A 24,887-nucleotide genomic window follows, 5' to 3' on the forward strand; every position below is an offset into this window, starting at 1 on the left:
AGTAGCAGGCATAGTCCGTTTTAAAACTTGTCTTTTTTCTTGGATGTTGTGAAGTTTTCATTTTGAAGCCATTTTTTAAAATTGTAGTTGCACAACGCTCAACCCGATCAATACGAGGCTCCCGATAAAGACTTCATGATTGTGGCTCTTGATTTGCTCAGCGGCCTGGCGGAAGGACTTGGAGGCAACATCGAGCAGCTCGTGGCTCGGAGCAACATCCTAACGCTCATGTACCAGTGCATGCAGGTAGGGCATGTACTGTATTATTTTGCCATGAATGAAGTGGCTAACAAATTAAGACCAGTCCCAGGTCTGGTGGTGTTTTATGGGCTGCTCCCTATGATGTTTCACATAAAGTAACCAGTTACTTTGATGTCTTTAATTGACATATAGTTTTCTGAATTGGAATAATGGCTTTTTTCTTTCTTTTTTTGCAGGATAAAATGCCAGAAGTTCGACAGAGTTCCTTTGCTTTGTTAGGTGACCTGACAAAGGCATGCTTTCAGCATGTTAAACCTTGCATAGGTATGACCTGTGTAATGATGACATCACTAGCATTCAGCTTGTCTTTAATGAATACTGTGTGGTGACGAATATCATTCAGTTGTCGTACATATTATTTGATTACTTGCCTTCATCACAATTTTGAGGATGCGTTTATGGTACACAAGAAAATATCAGTATAAATTAATCATGCTTTTGCACTTGTGCTTCTACATGGGAATGCACAAATGGAGCGGGGGGAGAAAGAGCATTAGACATCTAGCATGACTTCTTCCTATTTAAGTGGCTGAATTAGAATTAACTGACCTTTCCAGAAACAAATTATTAAACAGTTATACAATTTTATAACTGAAATCAGCAGCCCAATTTCTGCTTCCCTTTCCCCACCACCCATGCACTCCAGTGTTGAGAATTCTTAAAAGTTAAGGCATTTAAAAATTTCACTAGTCTTTGAAGCTCAAAGGGGATAACTGATTTTGGAGTAATAGGAAGGGGTCCATAAATGATTAAATAACCAAATAGTCCTTTGGTAGATGAATGAATGAGAGAAGAAAAGAAAAGCATTTGTTAAGCATGTTACTATATGCCAAGCATTGTGTTTTTTAAAATGTATACGGTGTTATAAATTGAATTATGCTTTTAAAAAGCTCTGTCTCTCACCAATTCAAGTGCTGGATTTTTGTTCGAAGTATTTGTGTAAATTATTTTGTAAAAAAGTTGGATCTTACATTATAATAACTCCTATTATAGGTTCCTCCCCCTCATGACTCCTAGCATGATAAAAATCATGCTTTAAATAAAGTCTGGTAAATCTTTTTTAAATGACCTAGCAAGAAAAAAAATATTTTTAAGTCATATCTGTAGTTTTGGCTTCCTGTGAGGAGGTACATATGACATATAGAGGTAGCTATTTTAATTCAGAAGAACATATTATCAGTATTTCTCAAGTCTAAATTATCTTTTTGCCCCAAAAGAATATATATTATATGATAATGCATGTTCTTTTAACAACTTCAGTTAGTAGATGGTGGCATTGTCGTGTAGCATCCAATCTGTTTTGTTTCCCCTAGGTCAGTTTACACATAATTTTGGAGGTGTTTTTTCTTTTCTTTTGAACCAGAGTTCACTTAAGAGTAGATGTCTCAGTAAATACACAGTATCTTAAAAAATGTTATTTTTTTCTAGCTGATTTCATGCCAATATTGGGAACCAACCTAAATCCAGAATTTATTTCGGTCTGCAACAATGCTACATGGGCAATTGGAGAAATCTCAATTCAAATGGGTAAGACTTTTTCTTTTTTAGTAAGTGTTGAGATTTAAAATGAGCATTTTATTCTTTATGTTTACTGTCAGATTAACATTAGCACTGCCAGATTTATCATAAACATAAAATTGTATCGCAGGATGTATAACTAAATATTCCCTTTTTTATACAATTTCTTCCCTTTTTTTTAACTATCTAGGTATAGAGATGCAGCCTTATATTCCAATGGTGTTGCACCAGCTTGTAGAAATCATTAACAGACCCAACACACCAAAGACGTTGTTAGAGAATACAGGTACCATATAACAGAATTGTTGTGGTGAAGGGAAAATTAATTGCCTTTAAAATTCTTTTAAGTTGCTCAGAAAAACCATACCAATACGAACATTTGTCCAGCTTTTCAAAGTAAATATTTGTGGATCACCTGTATAAAATAGGGTGTTTATTAATAAAGCTATATTCCTGAACCAGTATTGTAAAACTCCGAAGAACAAACAAGATCATTAGAGATCCATTTTCCTTGCTTCCTCTAATACATTTTGATATTTATAACTTCAAGAATGGCTAATGATTGAATGATACTGGAACCTCATGGGTTTTGTATTATATTGGTTCAGAAAATATATTGCACCTATATGTGTTTATATACATTAACTTTTTAAGTTTGGAGCCACATGAGCTGGACATATACATGGGAGGGTAGTATCTGAGAAGTTTGCAAAAATGTTCTCTCTCCTACTTGATTTCCCTATGTCAAGGTTTATAACTTTGAGATAGATTGAGACGTTGGCTATGGCACTGCTGCTGACAGTGAATTTGTTTTTCCTAGCATGCACATTTTGTACCTTCTCCAGTAACTAACTTCTCAGTGTAGACTTTAGCAGAGCTTTATGGCATTTAATTTATGGGAGTTTGTTTCCCTTTTGCATTTTCAAAGAGCATGTATGTCTGGTTTAAAGAGCACCTTCCATACTATAGGATGTAGTTGTATTTTTGGTTTTTACCCATTAGGATTCTTGACAGTTTTTGGTAATAAATTCCAAAATTCTTTTCCATTCCTCTTTCTGTGTAACATGATTACTGCTTTTAGTTCTGACCTGCGATTTGTGATTGTCTTTCTAAAGATTCCGTAGAAAGATTAGAATAAAATCTACTGTAATGGAAAAGGTTTGTTTTAAATTTGTTTTTAAAGTGTTGGAGTTAGTATGGAAGGAGATCTTTTAAAATTTTAAAAAGATCTGGTTGTTTGACTACAATAGGTACTGAATCTTTTCACAAGGGAAACATTGCTGAAAATGAAAAGAAAATGTATAAGTTTTTTCCTTTTTAAAATGCAGTACCTGTTATGAGACATTCATCCAGAGTTGAAGCATTTTACTATTATAAAATTAGAGAAGCTTTCGTATAAAGTAATTTATTTAAAAAAAAAAAAAAAGAAACCTTTGTTTTTAAATGTGAATGCATTAACTGCAGATAAATGTTGAATGTGGTGTACCTAAAGTTTTTTGTGGGATATCAGCTTTTGAATCTGTAGCAGTACATCATGGAACATTAACTCACCTATACTATAAATAAATTCGAAGTTGGATTAAAATGATGAAACCCAAGTACATAATCTCCATTGAAAATACCACTGCAGATGTTACTTACAAATTGCTTCATAGCATACCTCTTAATGCCAGAACTTTTTAATTGGAATAAGTTGTATACTAGAGGTAAAATGGATCTTTTAAACGTTAATGGCTTATCAAATCAGCAGGCATTAAGTGCCTGCTCTGAGGGAAGTGCTGTATCCCATGCTTTGGATACAAATAAAAAGAATGAAACAATTTCATTACCATTTTGTCTTTTTGTAAGTCTAGATCTTTCCTGCAGTTAGAACTTTCTGACTTTGCATTCTTTTTAGTTTTATCTAACATGAATTTTATAAAACTAAGAGGGAAGTGATACTGATAGTTCAGATTTCTATTACTTCACTACAACTCTCAAAGTTGGTCGCTCAAGTAGCATCCTGAAATGAGGAAGTTGAAGATATTCAGAGGAAACACAGCTATTAAGTGCTGGAACTGAATTTTGAAACCAGATTTTCTGCTGTTCAAGTTCAGTGGTCTAAGATTAATTCTACAATGCCTGTTTAACAAAATTATTTTTAAAAATAGTATATCCTGCACTGAACTTTTTAATAGAACATCATCTGCTTTATTGCATGTTTCATTATGCCTGTTCAATGAGAATGTCGCGTAGTTTGTGTCTCTTGAACCGAGGTTTTCTTTCTCTGCTTCATATGAATCTGCTGGGTTTGAGTATTATCTGTGTAGTTTGCTTCAAGTAATCCTTAAACATTATCTTTTCCCCCCCACCCTTTTTTTCTGAAATATTAACCTTTTGTGAGTTTTTGAGAGAACACCATTAAAGCACCTCATGGTTTGTTTTGTGTTTTTTTTTATGTATAAGTGTATTTATGTATGTATTTCTGATTTGTAGAATTCACTTCTCAATTGCAGTTGTTTCATCTCATATTAAAAACCGTTTATTTTCAATGATTACATATTGTTGATTACTTTCCCATTTAAATTTTTAAAATTAAAAATTAGCATTTAGTTCATTATGTTATCTCTACTTTTCCACCATGCCTTTTATAATAAAAGCAAAACATCAAATCATATAGTAAAAATGCTTTTTAAAAATAGGTGGAGCAAATTGGATTGTAGTGAACTCTTGTTCAAATTTTTTTATTAGAATTTTAATATTGCTTTAAATTAATGTATAACCAAAAGTTTTTTGTTACGTGGAGAATTTTGCCGAAATGAGATTTGACTCATCATAGTAATTTCCTGTTCTGTTCAGTCAGTGAGCCCCTTAACACTTGAGACTTAACTACTGATTTGGGCAGTTTAAAATTGAAGTATGAAAGGAATTCATTTGCATAAAGAAGTTTGGTGAGATGAAAAGACCAGATTTAAATTTTTAAAAGTATACTTAACATGATTCATGGTCCATTTAATATGAATAATTATGAAATAAATGTAAATTATTGTGTAAATTTGCCTAAATTATGTAACTTAAAGAACATTTACATGTTTTTCATTTTGATACCAAATTTTTAAAATATTTGCTAGTTTAAACCAAGTAACCTCCAAATCAGTCTTTTTATTAGTGTGTGGTCATGTGTGGGCATTATAAATTGGGTGGGAGAAGCAGAATTGCTTGTGTTTTTGGTGTTCTCTCAATCTTTCCAATTTTTTTAATTCCTTTTGCTTTCTTTTTCCCCAAAGTATGCCATATATGTTGCTGCCCCTTGTTTTAGGGGGTGGTAATAAACAGCACTGGTGAAATCTTATGTTTATTATCATACACAGATTCTGTTGGTTTCTGTTTCTGAGTTATTTGTTGTTTTTTCTTTATTTTTTCTCCTTCCCCCTCATTTGCTCATGTCTTGGTTGGCGTTTGGTGGTGTATAACCGTGATTGCGTTACCTTAGCAATAACAATTGGTCGTCTTGGTTACGTTTGTCCTCAAGAGGTGGCCCCCATGCTACAGCAGTTTATAAGACCCTGGTGTGTATTATTCAATCTTTTTTTTTTAAATTCATTTTTTCTTCACTCTTTCTTTCTTTCTCTTTCTCTCTCTCTATCTCACTTTTAGATATATTTTCAGTTGGTTACAAAATCACAATCCTTAATCATTGCCAACCATGTGACTAATCTTGTCCTATCAGGTTTGTGAGTTTTTCAGTAGCATCGTCATGTATATTTATTTTATGTTGTGGCTAACGACTAATTGATGCATGGGATAAGATTGTCACATGCTTGCTGTGTTAAAAGCTTGATTTATACCTACAGAGCATTTAAAAATCCTCCTGAACAATATTGATGCATGCAGATGTAAAAAACTAGACTGCATTACATTACTTTAAAATTAATTTGAAAATTTGGATTGCATTAAGAAATAGATGTTTAGATTTGTGATGTATAGAAGTATTGTTTGCTTGCTGCTGTAAAATTTAAATATATTTTACCATAAGTTGAATTGATATGTAGTTTACACTGTGGCAGTATATTCTATGTTCTGCTTCTTAAAATCTATAGCTTTCATAAACTAAAAAACCTATTAGTGGTGTTTAATGGAATACTTTTGTATTAACTCTTTAGACTAGTTTAATAACCTTCACGTGGCTGAAATTCAACAGTTGATGCACATCTAGTATAAAATCTAAATTCAGTCATCCATTTTTCACATAACTAATTTGTTACTAAGGAATAAGAATTTCATTTTTTAATTCCTTAATATTAAGTAGATACAGCAAAAGAATTATTAAGAATCCTTTAGCTTTCCAAGAAGTTTTTGAGTAGAATTCCATTAAATACTGTTAGTAATAAAACAGAAACACTTTGTTACTTTGTTACTAAAGCTCACTTCTACAATTTAATAGGTGTACCTCTCTGAGGAATATAAGGGACAACGAGGAAAAGGATTCAGCATTTCGTGGGATTTGTACCATGATCAGCGTCAACCCCAGTGGAGTAATCCAAGTAAGATGAATATTTAAACATTTGTTTTTGAACTAAAGCAAATGGATGGAAATTTATAGCAGATTAGGCCAGTACTTGTGGCAGATGCAGGCTGGGTCTTTACAACGGGCTCTGTGTGCGTTCAGGTATTTTCATGCTTACACTGTTTGCTGAGTGCTTAGTCGGTGAACAGCACTGGGGGAGATTTTATCTGAGTACAAAGGAATGGTATCTCCTAAACTAATTTTGCACAGAATTACTTACTGGAATCCAGAGTGTATTTCAAATTCAAGAGACAGCATACTGTTTTGGACGTATAAGGGATTTCTATAGAACCTTTCTTGTCATGTGACTTTCCTTTATTTTGTATCAAGAAATTAAAGAAATCTTTGAGTAGCAGAAAGGATTATGGCTTTATTGGTAGCTGTAGGACTGTGCCACTCTGTTACCTGTGTATGCCCAAACGTCTATCAGACAATAAAAGATTTCCGTTCCTTCATCTTCAGAGTACAAGTCAAGCATTTTTTAAGCTCTTATATGTGTCAGATACAAAGAAACATGTAAGTAGTCTCTGTCTTCAAGGAGCTTTTATTCTAAAGGAGGAAACTTGTTTTTAGCCAAGGCAAGCATAAATAAAGAACAAAATCCCATTTGCTCAGTAAAGACATAACAAATAAAATATATTGGAAAATATTCTTAATGTCCTTTCAAACTCTAGGGTTTGTGTTTATTTTTGCTTTCTTCATTTTCTGAGGAATGCTTTCTGGAATGCAAGTGCATTAATGGTAATCTTATTCCATGCACATTATAGAATCTCTCTTTTATGCTGGCTGCTTCAAAAGTACTAAGGAAAATTATTAGACAAAATAGTTGACTCAGCATAATTACACACTGTTAGCTCTGAAATGTTGCATATTTTCATGTTGTCTTCTGAATTTTGTAGGCAGTGTAATGTAAAGAATACTATATTAGGAGTCAGAAGAACTCCTGTTATAGGTGGTGCTCCTATTTTACCTGAAAAGGAAATAGCATTTAGATTAGTGGTATCAAAGAAATAGAAATGGATACCTGTGGGATCAACATCTGTATGGAGGGATGCATGCAGATGGAATCCAAGTGTTAAGGAGATTGGGAGGGTAAGAAGGATCCAGATTATTAGGAGCTTTAAGTGTCAAGTAGTGAAGGTAATGGGGAGATGCCAGGGTTTGTAGATTGACATGGTCAAACCTATATATGCTTTGGGAAAATCACTTTGGCAAGTGAGTGGAGGGTGGAGTAGAGTGAGGAGACAGATCAGAAGGCTGGTACAATAGCCTCCATGCACCTGAGATGTTCTGAGGAGAGTACATGGGATGAGGTGAGGCGTTAGGAATGATACTGAGGCTGAGATCCTGGGTAACTGAGAGAATGGTTGTGCCCTTGATTGTCATAGAAAAGTTGGGAAGATTGAGGAGTTTGGAAGAGAAAAAAATGAATTGTTTTGAACATGTTGGATTAAGATTCCACAGGAGCATACTGTTTGAGGTGTCTGGTGATACATGACTAGCTGAGGAGAGAGGTTAGGGTTAGACTGGGGAGTCATCTGTGCACAGATGATGTTTGAACCATGGTAGCTGATGAGGCAGAATTGAAGGGGAAAGGAGAGAGGGTCCAGGACATAACCTTGGGGTACAGCCATAAGTAATGCTAAGACAGGTAAGGAAAAGAACCAGGAAAGCAATGTTAGAAGAGTGTAGATGAGAGAATGCCCGGTAAGAACATATCAACAGTATCAAATATTTCAAAAGATCAAGAATAACAAAGGATTGAGAAGAGATCGGGAATAACAAGGATTTTGATATAAAACCATTGGATTCGACACTTGACATGATTGCAGTTGAACAATGAGATTGGAAACCAACTTTTGAAGGATTTAGTTGAGTGGGAGGAGAAAGAAGTAGAATCACTGGTGATTTCATGAAGGAGAGGAGAGACATAAGATGATAGCGAGTGGGGCTACATGTTGGTAGGCATCAACACAGGACCCTTCTCTTCCTTGAGTCTTAAATTCCTCATCTGTAAAATAAAATGAGAGGGTTGCTGGCCTTTCACCTTTAAACTTAGGGTCCTAGAAACCTCTCTACACCCCAGCTCTCCCATGTGTAAAATGAGGAAAATAGCCACCATTACTTCCTCATCTGAATTTGAAGATGAGAGTGTCAGAAATAATGGAGACATTTTGCTGGTGAAGTCAGGAGAGGATGGGACGAAGCGTGCATGCAGAGCTTACCTCTTCGTCTGAGACCATGGAACACGCCCAGACGACTCAGGTTCTTGGTCAATAGTATAACTTTGTTCACAGAAGTATTCCTCGAAGTGGTCAGTTGAGAGTGTGGGTTGGAGAAGGCTTGAGGAGAGACAGTATTTCAAACATATTCCATGCGTAATGGAATAGTAGTGAGCATATTAGAGAGAAATCGAATGTTTTTCCTGCTCTGGTGGGGACCCAATGGAGAATTAGCTATGGCAAGTTTTTAGTGGACCTTGTCAGCAGTTCCATGCTTTCCTCCAGTTCGGTTCAGCTGTACATCAGTAAGGGTAAAGAAAGGGATGGTGAGAATGAGCCCTGACTGGGGTTTGACAAGATAGGCTCATCCCAGGCAGAGGGTCTGGAAGTTCAAGGGTAGAAGGAGAATGGTGTAGTTGAGAGGGTTCATGAGGAGTTCGTAGGGAGTGTAGAGAATGGGCACAGGAGCGATGCCCTGGGAGAGGACTGAGGAATGGGAGTCAGGAGATGGAGCGTGGTGTGAATGGTGACGAGATAACTGTGACTTAACAGTTTGTCGGCCATTTTATTTTTGCGTATTTAAACTATGATGTAACTTTTGGAGGTAATCACTAATTAGAAGATGACCTCAGAAATGGATTTTTTTTTTTAATATTTTGCTAAATGACCAAAGGATCCAGTGGACCATATATATATATATATATATATATATATATATATATATATATATACTGAAATAGTCATTGCCATTGTCTTTTCACCAATATGTGCTGAAACCAATTTTTTGTGAAGTCCTCAGCTATGTCCTGATTTAGGAAATGCCTGACTGAACATTTTTACATTCCCTTAGCAAACAAATCACTGCTGACGATTTGAACCTTTTGACCCAGAAAATGGCAGCCTATTAAAAGTGCTTCAGGACACCGGGTTACTTCGATATTTATTAAACCGTCTGCAACCCTGCATAGTTGTGTGGGAAAAGATGGAGATAGATATGGTTGTGATTTACTTGTCTCCACGTATCACAGTATTGGAAAGTATCATCTTGTAGCTAGTCTGAAACTGGATTTATAGTTGAATAATTTGATACAGTTTTATCATTCACTTAGGTAAATTTAAATTAGCCATTTGGATTTTGTAAGCCCCTTCAAATTTTAAAAAGAAAAATCCATTGACTTTTTTGAACATTGTCTATTTCCCAATAGATTTTCTCTTCCCCTGCTGAAAAAACCCATAATTTTAAAAAGGGATGTGGGGAGACACTGGCAACATTAGACATACCAAGACTGACATTATAAAAATTACATATTGTCTGTGTGTATTTCAAATGATGCTTCACAAAAAAATTGTGATCCATGTATAAAGCTTTTCAGAAATCTCCTTCTGGTATTACATTAAATTTCTCATTAAGCATATTTACCCAAATTAATTTTATTTGTACTCATGTTTCATCTAGAGGTTCAAGTTAACCATGGTAAATGTCCAGTTGCTTCAGTAATTTGTACAGCTTTTTTCAGTGATGATTTTTAAAAAACATTTCTATGAAAACAACTGAGGTTATGCAAAACAAGTCTTGGGAATGGAGTCTCTTTTCAGGCAAGTTGTGAAACAGGACATTTTTAGATAAAATTCCCAGATTAGACTCCTGGTGTGCATTTTAATGCACCTTTGGTTCAAAAGCTGTAACGTCAGAATTGAGTGCCTTTAGCGTTCAAGACAGGTGGGATATAAGCACAGATACTTTAGCAGGCTATATTTGCAAGAAATTTATAGTACTTAGCTGTAAAATGTTCTTCCTACAAACAAAATCATGTCATAGCAACTATTTTAGACTCATTTATTTGCAACAATAAAATTTTAAGTTTACAATTTAATTTACAGTGTTCTGTTTTAACAGATGTGGTGGGAAATACCAAATAAAAATTTGTATTTTTAACTATGGATTAAGATGTTGGAGGTGGGAGAAGGGTCCTCTTTTTTTAAAAAATGACAAAAAACGACATCAGACTGAAGTTACATCTTGGTGATTCACTGTGCCATGGGGCTAATCCCCTAGAAATTTAGAAAGTTTCAGCAGTGGTTTCGGCGTCAGGGCTTTAATGGAAGCTCTGGTTCCAGTGGACTACTTGTCTCTTGTGCAGTGAACAGTCGATTTCATTCATTCAGTGACTGATTTCAGAGAGACTCGTTGCCAGGTCGGTTAGAGGCTGGATGAATTTTCCAACCACAGTTAACTCTTGAAGATCCTCTAAGTTTTAACGTCTGTCTTTGCAGAGCACCCACCCTGATAAAGCCAAAGATTCAAATCAAGTGCGCAGTAGTTGTGGCATTTGAAGGTAGTGGTTTTTCACTTGCTTGCTTTTATAGTTTAAAAATCATGGCTTCTCCAGGTGTGATGGCCCTTATTGTAATGTGTGGAATACAGATATTAAGGAGAATTTTAAAATTTGGAGTTTCTGAAATTTGCCTGAACTGTTTAAATGTTTAATGCCATTTTTTGTGGATTTTCCTATCTGACCCCGTGGCATATTACTCAGAAATGTTCTTATAAATTTGATGATGGAATTTTAAAGTGTTCTGTTAATAGGGAAGAAATTTAAGAAATAATAGCATTATTGGAGCGTGATATACAAACTTAACATTTAGCTTGAATTTTATATACCTTTTTGTGTTCTGATCTGATTGATACATTAGCATATCATAATAATATAGGATGGCAGTTTTTCCTTTGTATGAAATTTCTTAGTAGTGTTTTTCTCCCTGTTACCTTATGGTCAAAAGAATCTACCAATTTTTAGATTGATGACCTGTCCTCTTGTCTCTGAATAAATGAATATCCCTGAAGTGGTTTTTTTTTCCTGCATCATAAATCTCATTTCAAGTGTTAATTTTTGGATTTTATATCAAGCCCAATCATTATTGAGATGGTTTTAAAGAATTTTTATACTAATTAAAAGTTTTACAAAAGGGGAACTTTGTCATGATTTTGTAACAAACTGCAGTGTCTCTTACTCTTTAATATTTGAAATCACATTGGGATTTATTTTTGCATTTATATTAATCAAAAAATTCCTTATTCATGTGCCTGCTATGTGTTGTGGTAGGTGGTATTATTACAAATAGATGAAACAGTCCCTACCTCCCTGCGGACGTAGTGCAATTTCATAGATCCATTTAATGAAAATTACAGTTGGTTGTCCGGTGTTTAATGTTGGAATTTTACTAAATGGAGCACCATTTAGTAATAAAAATAGTAAATGACATGGAGTGCTTTTGCAGAGTGCACATTACCAATTAATCTTACGAGATAGATACTTCTGAACATTATTTATAAACTTTACAAATGAGGAAACTGAAGCCTCAGGTTAAAGGATGTGCCCATAATTACAAAACTAGCAACAGAGGAAAGATTCAAACTCACTTTCTCTGCATGGTTTCAAAGCTAAATCAGGTAGTGACCCCATCTGTTATTTTAATAGCTTCTGAAGATTTTAGTTCTTATTCCTAATGGATCTCCCTGATTTTTAGCACTAGCTAAGACCCCAAAGGATTTAATTTTTAAGAATTTTAGAACAAGTTAAGAAAGGGGAAAACAAAGCATTATATTGCCAAACCAGTATGGTCTGCCACTTTTATCTAATCTATTTTATGTAATTTTATCTGTTTACATGAGTAAATTCATTTTTAATGAATCAAGTTAAGAATGAGAAGATTAACAAAGCCAGGGTCTGTATGGGCACGTGCTGTGATTCTGTGCTACAAGCCATATCTCTCTCTCTCTACAAATATATAAAAGGTACATTGGGGAAAAAGTTCAGGATAAAACGGAACGAAGTATATTTGTTCCTGGTGTATACAAAGGAGGTGAATTTGCGAATTAGAAACAGTGACAGCTATTTATGGGCTTACTTGTATAAAAACATAAACATTTAGCACATGAAATATGAAATGTAAAATATAAAAAATGAAACAAAATTTGAGGAAGAAGGTTGAAGATGAGTGACAGGATAAAAATTCAACTTCCAGAATAAATTAGAACAATAAAAGAGAAAGCTTATTTTTGTGGGTAGCCCGTAACTGAAGGCATCGGATTTTTTCCTTTCTTTTTTTCTTTGTATTTTCAGCACATGGTACATATTGGTCATTTATTAGACATCTTTTAAAGAGAATCTTTGTGTGAAGGTGCTATGTAGCCAAAAGCTAGAAACCTGGGAAATGTCTAAGTTGACTCTTCCATCAGTGCAGTGGTATATACGGTATATACCATAGAGTCATTTTTTAAAAGCTTACAATTGACTATGTGGAAAAATCTAGATGGAATAATAAAAAGGAGGAGGGCACCATCAGTTCTAACAATGTGAAAAGTTGGGAGAGGTAAGGTACAAAAAGGCTAGATGGACTTAGAGAGTTAAACTTTCACACTGTTGGCCTGTTTCTTTACTTTTTGTTGTAAAGTTTATTTAAATTTTTTTTAATATCATGTTAATAATACTTTATGAAAATATGAAATTTTGAGTCCTGATAATATTTCATCATTTCACTTTACAGGACTTTATATTTTTTTGTGATGCTGTTGCATCGTGGATTAGTCCAAAAGATGATCTCAGAGACATGTTCTGTAAGGTAACTAACTGTAGCTTTATTTGAAAAGTTTTATTCCTTCAGATCCTAATACGTTTGGTTTGGGGTTTCACCTTTTGCTTCCAAATTTGTTTTCCTGTTAGTGTTATGACATTCCTATTTCCATTTTCTTTTATTGTGGAAGTTACCATTAGTACAAAATAAGTTGGAATTATGGCATTAATTATACTTTATGTATGCTCTATCAATCATCAGATGATATATTTAAGTTGAATTTTTTGGTAGTGGTGGCTCTTGGATTCTTCCATACATTCTGTTCAACACAGAACATATTTTTCAAGATAGCGGTGGCTGTTAATTCTTTTGTAACCAAAAGATTTCCTTGGCTTTGAATAATTGCAAAGTAGATGCTGTTGGCCAATATAGCCACTAAATAATAGTAAAATCATTGAAATCTAGTTTGTAGCCAAATCAAGACTGAGTTTTTTTAATATGAAAAGGTTGTATTATTTCTTCTTAGAAGTATTTGGAAGCTTTGTCCAAGTACTTTAACTTGTGCTGCTTAAACAGATTTTGTATTGGAGCGGCTTTAAGGGTAGGCATCATGAATGATTTCCACTGTTGATGAGAGGCTATCTAGTATGCCATTACAAGGGGGTATTTTTATAATGTAATTTCTAACCCTTGTGTTATTGCACCCCAAAATATGTATATTTATTATGAAGGGATATCTCAACATTCCCAAGCAAATTGAGTTCTAAAATTTACACACACACCCCAAAAAGGAAGTTGTAATGAAGTCAGGCCAGTGTCACAACTCAGAAAAGGTTAGAAAAAAATTAATTAGTAAAAAAAAAAAAATTTAAATCACTAGTGTTGAGCTTTAGAAACTAACAAATTGAAATGTGCTTTCTCCTACCCACAGATCCTTCATGGATTTAAAAATCAAGTTGGGGATGAAAATTGGAGGCGTTTCTCTGACCAGTTTCCTCTTCCTTTAAAAGAGCGTCTTGCAGCTTATTATGGAGTTTAATCTCATGCACTTAGGCTGCAGTCCCATGATTAGGGGTAAGTTCCTAAAATCAGTGCTTCATGAGGTAGGAATATCATCATATAAAGTTGAGGAAAGTCTCCAGCAGTGGTTTCAATGCCACGGGCACACTTTTGAAGCACAATATACTCTTTACAGGCTTAAAAGAATAAATGTGGACCCTTAATGGCTCCTCCTGGGCCATCTGAATCCAGTGACCAGATATTCATCAGGATGACTGGAGATGACCCAGGATGAGGCAATTGGGGTTAAGTGACTTGCCCAAGGTCACACAGCTAGTGAGTGGTGTCAAGTGTCTGAGGTGAGATTTGAACTCAGGTCCTTCTGACTTCTGCACTGGTGCTTTTATCCACTGCGCCACCTAGCTGCCTAGGAAAGCAGTGACTGAAGTCAGAGGACTTGAGGTTGAATCATTGCTCTGCCTCTTGATGATCTTTGTGGCCTTGGGTAAATCAGTTAGTCTTTCTGGGCCTCAGTTCCTTCATGTGTAAAATGAGAGTTTTAGACTAGATAATATGCTAGGTGGCAGGTGGAGGTACAGAGTGGTAGGCCTGGGGTCAGAAAGACCCCCTTTCCAATATGGTTTCAGATGTTTACTAGCTGTGTGACCTTGGGCAAGTCGCTTTACCTCCGTTTTTTCGTCTGTAAAGTGAAGGTGTCAGTAATATCTGCCTCCCACAGTTGTGAGCATCAGATGAGATCTTGTGAACTGCCCAGCACTGTGAACAAATGCTTGTTTGCTTTTCAGCTCTGATGCCCTGGACTCTTTTTTTTAAGTCTCTAGTGGATAATAAGCACGTTGAAGTGGATGGTATTTCAAGTTTCTTTGGTGATTATTGGCTGCTCACAAAGCTTTTTGTTTGAGTTCCCATACCTAAAAAAATGAGATTAGCAGCCTTTTCTTTGCCCAGGAGCTAAAAAGGAATAGATTGCTGTTGCTCCCAGCCCTGTGTATGTCAGATGGCTTTTCTGGCTCTGGATAGGAACGAATGCACCATAATTACTGACCCTAAATTTGCAGTAGTGCGGCATAAGCTAATCGGAGATACATGCCTAATCCTGTTATAAAAATTAAATGTACCTTTTTTCACAGGGCCAGTTAGGAAAGTCTAACTAAGTTAACATCTGAGTCTGGAAGGGGCGCGAGGGACACGAAGCATTTGTTTATGAAGTGCGTGCTGTGTTCCAGGCCTGTGCTGTCTGTGCGTATGTGCATGCACACACTGAGTAATCACAACACCCTGGTGATGTCAGTGCTGTTGTAATTCCCATTTTACAGATGAGGAAATGGAGGTTGACAGGTTAAGGAACTTGGCCAGGCTCCCGCAGTGTTTGAAGTGGTGTTTGAACTCAAACTTTCCTGACTCGTGCCCAGTGCTCTGCACTGTGAAGTCACCCAGCATCCTCTAAGAAGCTTCAAAGCAAACCTCATGGGCAGAGTTTCCCATGATTCCCATATGATTGTCCTCAGTTTTGTTTTAGGTGTTTGTTTATTTACCCTTCAGGAGTCTCAGCTGTGTCTGTCATCTAGATGTTTAGGTGAGACGTTACCTTTCACTGGTGCCCTTCGGTTATAATTGTCAAGACTGTGATGAGAAAAAACCTGTCTGCTTTCTCTAGGCCCAGTTATAGCAGTTCCTTGAGATCTCAGAATCTTTTAGATGCAAGGACTTGGAAAAGTGTTGAGACTTGTAGGCAAGAGGGCACAGATAGGAGAGTGTGCTGGATTCCGTGTAACTCATGGCTTGGGACAGCAGTTATTAGGGGTAGATTGTTGACTTCCCAGTACTCAAGTATTAGAATATGGGCATCTTAGCTATTTCCACATTCAGCACCTATTAATATAGCATAGAAGGCTTCAGTACATCATCTGTCTCATTTTGCCAACAATTCTAAATTAAGGGGAGTGATCCTGTGTTCAGCTGTCAGTCAGCAAGTGTTTAAGAGCCTATTATGTATGCAGCAAGTACTGTTGGAGAATACAAAAAGAAAGACGTTAAGCCAATCCCTATTCTTAAGGAGCTTAAATTCTATTGGAAGAAATAAATATATTCCTATATAAGTACATGCAGAATAAATAAACCGTTGTTAAAACAGTGTCCTTAAACCAGGTGTGACACTGTTTTGTCTTTTGTGAAGGGTAAAAAGTTTTTATTTCCCCACTTATACAGTGGTTGGAATATGTCTGTGTGTTTTTGAAAAGGTGTTTAACAGAATAGCTGCGTGTGCCTTTTATGTATTGAGTTTGATTAAGTGTAATGGGTCTTTTTTATTCTCAGGGGACCACATTATATTATGTGCAGTTAAGTGGCGTGATAATGACCACTTTACATTTGTTATTGCCCAGCTTTCATATTTATTGTCTCACTTCAATCTCACAACATTCTATGAGGTAGCCAGGACTGGAATCCAGGTCTTTCCCTCAAACTAAAATAAGCCTTTATGGTATGGTTTCTAATTGTGAGATCCTGCCCTTTGTATCTCAGATCACGTAAAGATATTTTCCATGGTTTTTCCTTTGTTTTTGAATCCTGCAGAGATTCATAAAATGCGTTAAAAAAAAAAAAACCCAGCAACAACAGCATTACTTTGAAAAGTTTTCATGCAGAAGGAGGGGAGTGGAATTGTGAGAATATTGGGAAAACTGGATGTAAAAATTCACTTGGTATTTGCCTTGTTTAGCATCCTCAGTGCTTAGTGAGAATATTGGTTGCCATCCAAGCTAGGAAATAAGTTTTTTAAATCTGGGCGGATAATGGCTGATTCACCTCAGCACAGGGTTTACCCTAGAACAGGGATGGGAGTTATCCTGTATAGAACAATGCAGTTCATTAACTTTCCGGATGTGCCGTGCCGTAAAGTTCATTTAACGTCAGCGCGTTGCACCGTCATTGAGCCCTTCTCTCCCAAATGATCTTTTTCACTGATTCAAATGAAAAATAGCCAAAGGCAAAGGAAAGCAACATTATTGGGGGAAATCATGCTCACTTTCTTATTTGCAAACAGGGTCTAGCTTACTTGGTTAACTCTGTCTAGTCTTTGAATGAAATACACTTAAAATCATTCATGGGGTGTGGGTTGTGTAGTAATTCTTTTAAAAAATCTTATTTACTTGTGAATTTAATACGAGTGTATGTACCTATTCAGTAAAAGAAAATTTCTGTTTTCTTACAGGTCCTTCAGTCTTGGGAGACTATGAGGGAGCCTCTGCACCCAGGGAAAATGTTACCCTTGACAGGGGGGAAGGGTAAACCAGTAGGGAATACAGTACAATCCCAACCCTACTGGGAGGGGCGGGAGGGAGGTGTTGCCGTCACTGTATTAAGTCGATGTTGGGAAACGTTTTAACATCTGGAGCCTTTGTGGGTGGAAATCTGTCTCCTATTACAACTCCGCACTGGATGTGAAGAAGCAAAAAAGAGAATCTATTCACAAACAGCACATTCTGAAATATTATGGGGAATTGTACCAAAACAAGAACCATATAATTGAACCATAGGGATAAGAAAGAGAGGAAAAATTCTTTAGCGCACAATAAAGGAAACCTAAGAATGGGGGTTACAAACAGTAAAGAGGCTTTTTTTTATTTTTTTAATTTAATATAAGGGTTTTCTACATAATTTTCCCAGTTGATGGGATTTCTAGTTATTTGCATGTTAATGAAGAACTACACAAATGAAGTTAGTACAGTTAAAATGGAGCTCGCCTACCCAGAGTAGAGGCAGGTTCCTGTGAGTTACAATTTAGGTCCCCAAAAGAAGCTGGAAATAAAACAAGACAAATTAAAGCAAAATGAAGCGCCCTGTGAAATGCCAAATGTCACTCCTTTCACCTTTTGGGGGATGGGGGTGGGAGAAATGGGGGAGGGGCATATCAGACTAAAGATGGATATCTTAATTTTACATTTGAAACAATGTAGTGAATATAATTTGACGGTTGTACTTCATTAGATTTAATTTTTAGACCAAGGCATTATTAATGTGCAGTTTAAGGTTCAGGCATGCATTCTGGCTCATAGTGATTGAAAGTAATTTAAATTAGTGGGAAAGTAGCATGCTTGCATCACTTAGAGTGAGATTGGTATTCATTTACCTATATTGCGCCAGTTTGTGTTGCAGTTTACCAATTCATTATAGCCCTGCATTTAAAATTCCTTTAAGATTCTGTGGATTTTATTTTTATTAAGACTATAGATATAAGTACTGTAGTTTACAGTTAGGCCTTGAAATATCTTTTTAGGATCTGTTAGAAATAAGATTGATATTGTATTGTGTGTAACCTGCACAATGTGGAAAGCTGATATACCTGTGCAGAACCTCTGCCTCTGTGCTGTCAGTGTGATGTGCTTTCTGCATGGTCATATACTACTAGTGATTTTATCAGAACTTCTCAAACTAAGTTTCATGGTAAAAGATCTGTAAGGCTGCATAAATGTTAGTTGGCACGTCAAGACAATTGTAGAAAGTTGATGACATGATTGCTCTATTTCAGTGTTTATTCCCACTCAACATATACCTTCTAAGCTTTCTTTTTTGTTCAAAGCATGATCTTAAAGAGATGTTTAAGTTATGGATGTAATGCAGGGTCCCTGCACTGTATGTATGGCGCATGTTGGTGGCCCTCTGTGCCTAGACACATGCACAAGGGGCGAGTTAAAAGCGACAGAGTGAAAGATGGTTTGGATCCTCTTCATTTCATTTGTTTAGCTTTTCTGTTGTTTTCTCTACTTACATGTATTCCTGTGAATAAATCCTTGTTAAGTTAACCCTTTACTTTTCCTTCCATGTGTATTTTCTTATATACTGTGAATGTGAAAATCTAACTGGTACACTTGATCTTGTGTCCACATGAAAGTGCAAGTCTTTATTAATTTAGATTGCCTGAGCAGTGTATCCCATGATGATGAAGGAAAATGGAGAGATTCCTCTTAACTCTGCTGGCCAGAGGTGAAGCCACGCCTTTCCATTTTCAGATGCTGCACAATTAATCTGCAACAGAACCATTAAGCCATAACAGCCTTTCTGTGTTTTTGGTTCCTCACTTTTGCATTGCAGAATGAATCCTGGATAACAGTTTTATAAGGAATCGCTCCTCTTTGCATGGTTCTTTCTTTAAGGGTATTGGGTGACGTAGCCATTGCACTGAGGTTCGGAGCTGTGTGTGTGGATTTATAAATGCTGTTTCAAAATAGTTTGGAGTGCATGGCAGCATGCAGCAACATTTTTACACATTCCTTTTCCCTCCTGCCCACTTCCACCTTGGCTTTGCAAATTTCAGTAAATGATGTGCTCTTGGAGTCTATGGTGCGCAAACTGAATGAAGGAAATTCAGTAATGCCAGATAGAGCACCTTATTTGTTTTTAATTTTGAGTTAGATCAAAAGGGCACATCACACTTTTGCTTTTAAATTCCATTGCTTCATTCAAAGCTCTTAAATTTTGCTTCCTAGTTAATCTCTCAACCTTCTAGATTGGGTCACTATTTTATTAAATGATAACCTAAGTGCTACAAATTACTATTAAAAGTTTGGTAAGTGAAACACCTTAGATACAAACTTTAATATTTTTATAAGATAGGTATTGGTTAAGTATTTCAGATAAAAATGACAAAAATTCGCTCCAAACATAGAAACTAAAACCAACCTTTTTATATATGTCTATAGATATATATATGTGCAGATATATGTCTATATATAGAGAGATATATAATACAGTGTTTTGGACCCATGTTTCATTGCGACAGTTATATGTTAATTAAAAGCAACACTGTCACTTGTTAGATTAGACCATAGATCCACTTGTGCAAGTGTTTACCATATATATATATATATATATATATATAAGGATATTTAGAATTATGCCCATTAAGGGCTGTCAATCTGGCCTCAGAAGTAAGAAGAGAATACTTTTAAAATTTTTTAAAAGTTTAAATAGGACTTACCATCATTTGAGACTGAGAAAGTTTTTTTTCTTGAGGGGATTCTTTGAATACATAATTAAACCATATTTCTAATACATAGTATAAGAGATTTGCAGAAGCCATTTAAGTTCTAGTTTGAAGTAAGATCCATTCGGATTCAGCATTAATAGTTGTGATTCAAATTATTGCATCATGGGATATATAAAGCATCTTCTTGTGTAGTCTTGACAGTTTTTGAGTGTTGATTGAATGTTCATGGAATTGTGAGTTTGTCTTTGTTACATTCCAGTGTTTCTGCCTCTTGGCATGCTAAAAGCACGGCTTCATCTGCTCCTTACACACTGAATAAAGTGCTGTTAGTGTGCTCAGCTACAGAAATAGCCGCTGCTAAGTGATGTAGATTTTCTACTTGAATATTTTTATGTTGTAGGAACCTCAGGAGGTCAGTGTTTACTGTTTTTATATATATGCCTTCTTTTTTCCTGTTTGAGCTTCCCTCTTTGAAGGATTCTAACAGTGAACAAAAGCTGCTGATCAACCTAAGTTGGTAACAGAAAGTGTATTTAATACCATTTAAATGCATCTTTTGGCAGTTCCAAGTAAAAATTAAAATAGTACATGAACTTAATGCCACAGGTTTTCATTTATGTCTTCAGGAAATTAATCTGCTTTTCGTATTGTCTAATCTCTGATGACTTCATACTGTGTAAAAATCATTTTGTACATTTTCTAGTTGGTTATTTTCAAAATAATCAATGTGTAAATAATAATCCTTTAAGAGCCAGTTCTGATGCTTTAGATTATTGCTACTTGATTTTGATGGACACATTAGACACATGATTTAAGAGGGGAAACAAAAGCATAGTTAAGCCGTTGCATCTCTAAAAGAAAAAATCAAGTAGCATTCATTTTGTAATTAACATTGATAGACACTGTGATATTTTTTTGTTAAGACTCTTACTTTTTGCATTGTTCTGAAGTAAATTGCATATACTGTAAAATAGAATCAAATGTATATTTTAAAATTTCAACTGGCTTTCCTTAATTGAAACTCTTTGCATACTCAGTTATGAAATATTCAGATACCAGTTTTATCTCAGGTGAATAAATTCTTGTACCCTTTTTTGTTTGGGGGGCACGTGCTTGTTAAACTCATCATACATTTTTTTAATGTATTTCATGGAGGGACTTCCTATTAGCCCAATTTTCCTACCCAGTTATTAGTACCTGGAGTTGTGTAAAACCTTATAGGGGAACGACCTGCAGATTTATCTCGAGATGGGAGAACTTGGATCTCCTGCCTCACTTACCCCCTAGCTACACATTCAAGGATAGGCAAATGGAAGATTTTCTCCCCTAAAGTTATCAAAAGACATTTTATTTAGTTCCCTGCATAGCCAGAATGGGATAATTGGGCTGATTAAATTTACACTATAAGTATTTCAGATAGAGCCTTTTGTGATGGGGAAAAATTGGTTTCATATAGGTAATCTGTCTTATTCATATTGAATGTATTAACATAACGGTGCAAAAGCATTCTTCCCAAGAGAAGAATGTGTCATGCATAATTTCAGTTTAAGTCCTTTAAATAAAATACTTTAGATACAGCACTGCATATTAAGTTTATTGTTAACAAAATACTAGGAACAACTTAACTGAATGCTATCAACTGCTCATTAGTACTGTTCCTGAAATCTAGGCAGTGAGACCTTTAAGAACCTTACAAGGTTTGCAAGGGACTTGGGTGGTTTAAATCTCCAGTTACTTAGATTAACTACTAAGAATGCCACCTAGTATTGTTTAGTTGGACACCACTTTAGTTTGCATACAGATATTCGTTACATATTGTGTTAAATATTGAGACATTTCTGATGCCACTTAAGAAAAAGATAAAACATTACAGAAGGGTAATTTTATTCACCTGTATGCTTTCTAGTAGTTTGGTGCGGGGGTTTTGCGCTTTTTTTTTCTTGATTTGTATTATATAGACTTTTCCCCAATTGATAGTTATCTGTGCTAATTTTTAATCTCTAGGTGTAATTATTAGGATAATTGATTCATGATAATCAAATTGTCGTTGTGGTTTGCAACCCCTAGTCATTGTGATTTTTTTTTTATGAGATGCTTGATTAGCGAAATGTATGCATGATTTGAAGGAAGTTAGAAAATTTTCCACCGTGCTTTTTCTTTTTTTTTAAACCTAGCCAAATCTGTTTGCCAAGCACTGTGTCACTGGTTAGGCAAAACAGTTTACTTAAAAAAAAAATAAATCAATGCCAGGTTAGTTGGATTCCAGTAAAATCCCATTATGCCATTTCTAGATATTCTGTACTTTGAGAAATGAACTCAGATCACATCCCAAGAACGAACATGATGCAGTAACAGTGATTACACAGCTTTTAAAGTTAGGTGTCAGTATTGGGCCCCCCCCATACCAGCATTATACAGGGGTACCACTGTGCTTTCACCACACTTTTTTTTGTTGTTTTTCCTCTGAGCATATAACCAAACTAAGGGTGTAGATAATTTTATGAAAGCAGCGATAAGAAAGTACTGTGTAATTAGGTTTACTTGCCACTACTTAAATTTAAATAGATTGTTACTTGCAAGGATAAGTAAGCTTAAATATTGTAAATGAATTAATATTAAAAGTTTTCAACTTAACTCTTTGTTAACATTGGGTGCAATAATTTAGTAGTTTAGCGTTAGTGAAAACAACTGGATCTTTCTGCTGACAACTTAGGTTGTATGAGTTATGCTTAAAAGCTTTAATGTTTCTTGTATCTGCCACACAATGTTAGAATGTTTCCTTCAAACATCCTCCTGCAACTTCTCAAGCTGTACTAGATTGATAAACCTTGAAGTCTGACTCTGTGCTAACAGAACTTCATTTTAAATAGAATATGGTTTTAATTTTTGATAAGCTGCTGAATTTTAAAGAAAGTTTTTTGGGGCCACCAAATATTTTGGATCATGCAGAGAATATATATTGTACTGTAGTAATTTTGTATTTACATTTGTATGATGTGACATAATAGATGTGAATGTTAATCACTGCTTGACTGTTAATAAAGTTGTTTAAATATAGATGTTGCACTCTGATTTTTAATGGAAGATTTGAGGGTCCCCTTCCTCATTTTGTATCTGTATATGAATTATGGCTGTTCTTCAGTGGGGCACTTCTGTTGTTTGGCATCATCCATGTTGAAGGTTCATATTTCCTACGTTACCTGAACATTTGATCCAATGAAACTTTTTCCTAATATTTTAATTTCTGTTACCAAGATGTGGACTGATTGAACATTATATGCAACCTTTTCCGCCCTTTAGTTTTGGGGTAAGAGAAACCAGCAGTCGTTTTTTTTTATCCATGTGAACAAAACCCTTATCCAAGGATAAAGAACTGGGTGCATGCTGTGTGTGTGTGTGTGTGTGTGTGTGTGTGTGTGTGTGTGTTTAATTGAGGCGTTACTATCATTTTGGCCTTTTAAAATTGGAGCAAAATAAACCTTTCATGTAGTACTAATTTTGAAGTCTGCCTGTATCTGTCTGGCACAAGGGGAGCGTTGAGTGAATGTGAAATGAAGCAAAAGTCATCTGCATTATGAAAAATGAGCAGCAAGTGACAGTCATGGTTGCACATCATTGTAACCAAAATTAGATGGACTGATTTTCAGGAAGGTGGTTATTGTGACCAGGTGGTTTTATCAGGGTATGTGTATTCCTTGAGTGTAATGTGTGTGTAATGCTTGAAATTAATCCAGCATATAACACAAATATGTAGGGAAGTGCTTATTGGAATTCAGTTATCACATTCCAAAGTCCAGCGTTGGAGGAAAAATTGATCATAAAAATTAAATTACTACTTTGGAGGGAGGGGGTGCGGCAAGGCAATCGAGGTTAACTGACTCGCCCAGGGTCGCACAGCCACGAAGTGGCAAGTGTCTGGTCAAATTTGACCTCAAGTCCTCCTGACTAGGAGTGGTGCTGTTATCTACTGCGCCACCTAGCTGCCCCTGAAATTACTACTTTTTAAAGCAAACATTTTGCCTTATTTATTGTAGGAGAGATCCATATTTGTGTTTGTATGACACTTTCGTAGAAGACTAGGCCTAAAGCTAAATTTGTTCATTTGGCGATGCTTTAGATTTGGAGTTGTCTTGAGATAATTCAGAGTTGATTAAAAATAGCAGGTCATTCCCTTTATCTACAAAGTAATTAAGTCAATTTAGGCACTTTAAATATAAACCTGAAATTTCTGTTGATTATCAGATGAGTCAGTTTCATAAACAAGCAAATTATAGATTATCGTAAGGTACGCAGAATTTCTTGAAGTTTGTCGATCATTTTTAAGTTAAATGAAAATTGATCTTTCCTCAGGTAAGCGATTTAATTAAAAATTGACCATTTTTTTTCTCAAGCTTCAGAGTAAATATTAATAAAATTAGTTACATTTATGATTTGTGCTTTCAATCAAGTGAATCACATACAACGCTTCTGTATCATTAGATGAATATAATTTTGTAATGAATAGATGTTTCCTTAAGAGCTTCATGTTACTGGGGAGGCTTAAATTGATATCTGTGTGGTAGGTTTGGTTGCTTGACATAAAAGGTGCTTTGCATGGAGCAGGAGAGAAATTAGAAGTGTGGAGTACACTTGATGTTTATAAGAAGAGTCTAGTGTACTTTTCTCAGTTCTGCTTACTAAATTGGTAGTGTGCTCTCTCCCTCTCTCTCTCAATCTATCTATCTATCTATACACACACACACACACACACACACACACA

General features: G+C 35.5%; 1 protein-coding gene across 1 annotated transcript in view; it reads left to right on the top strand.

Moving 5' to 3' along the window:
- Nucleotides 1-18,951, top strand: part of TNPO1 (transportin 1) — a 67,447-nt gene extending 48,496 nt beyond the window's left edge. The window contains exons 17-25 of the mRNA XM_072606315.1: nt 88-246; nt 438-525; nt 1,690-1,788; nt 1,970-2,065; nt 5,252-5,327; nt 6,203-6,302; nt 13,096-13,170; nt 14,054-14,196; nt 17,354-18,951. Coding sequence (XP_072462416.1) covers nt 88-246; nt 438-525; nt 1,690-1,788; nt 1,970-2,065; nt 5,252-5,327; nt 6,203-6,302; nt 13,096-13,170; nt 14,054-14,161 — 801 coding nt within the window. The 3' untranslated portion in view covers nt 14,162-14,196; nt 17,354-18,951. The remainder of the gene's footprint in view (nt 1-87; nt 247-437; nt 526-1,689; nt 1,789-1,969; nt 2,066-5,251; nt 5,328-6,202; nt 6,303-13,095; nt 13,171-14,053; nt 14,197-17,353) is intronic.
- Nucleotides 18,952-24,887: the final 5,936 nt, after the last annotated feature.

The sequence above is a fragment of the Notamacropus eugenii genome, chromosome 4 (assembly GCF_028372415.1).
Source record: "Notamacropus eugenii isolate mMacEug1 chromosome 4, mMacEug1.pri_v2, whole genome shotgun sequence".
NCBI lineage: Eukaryota > Metazoa > Chordata > Mammalia > Diprotodontia > Macropodidae > Notamacropus > Notamacropus eugenii.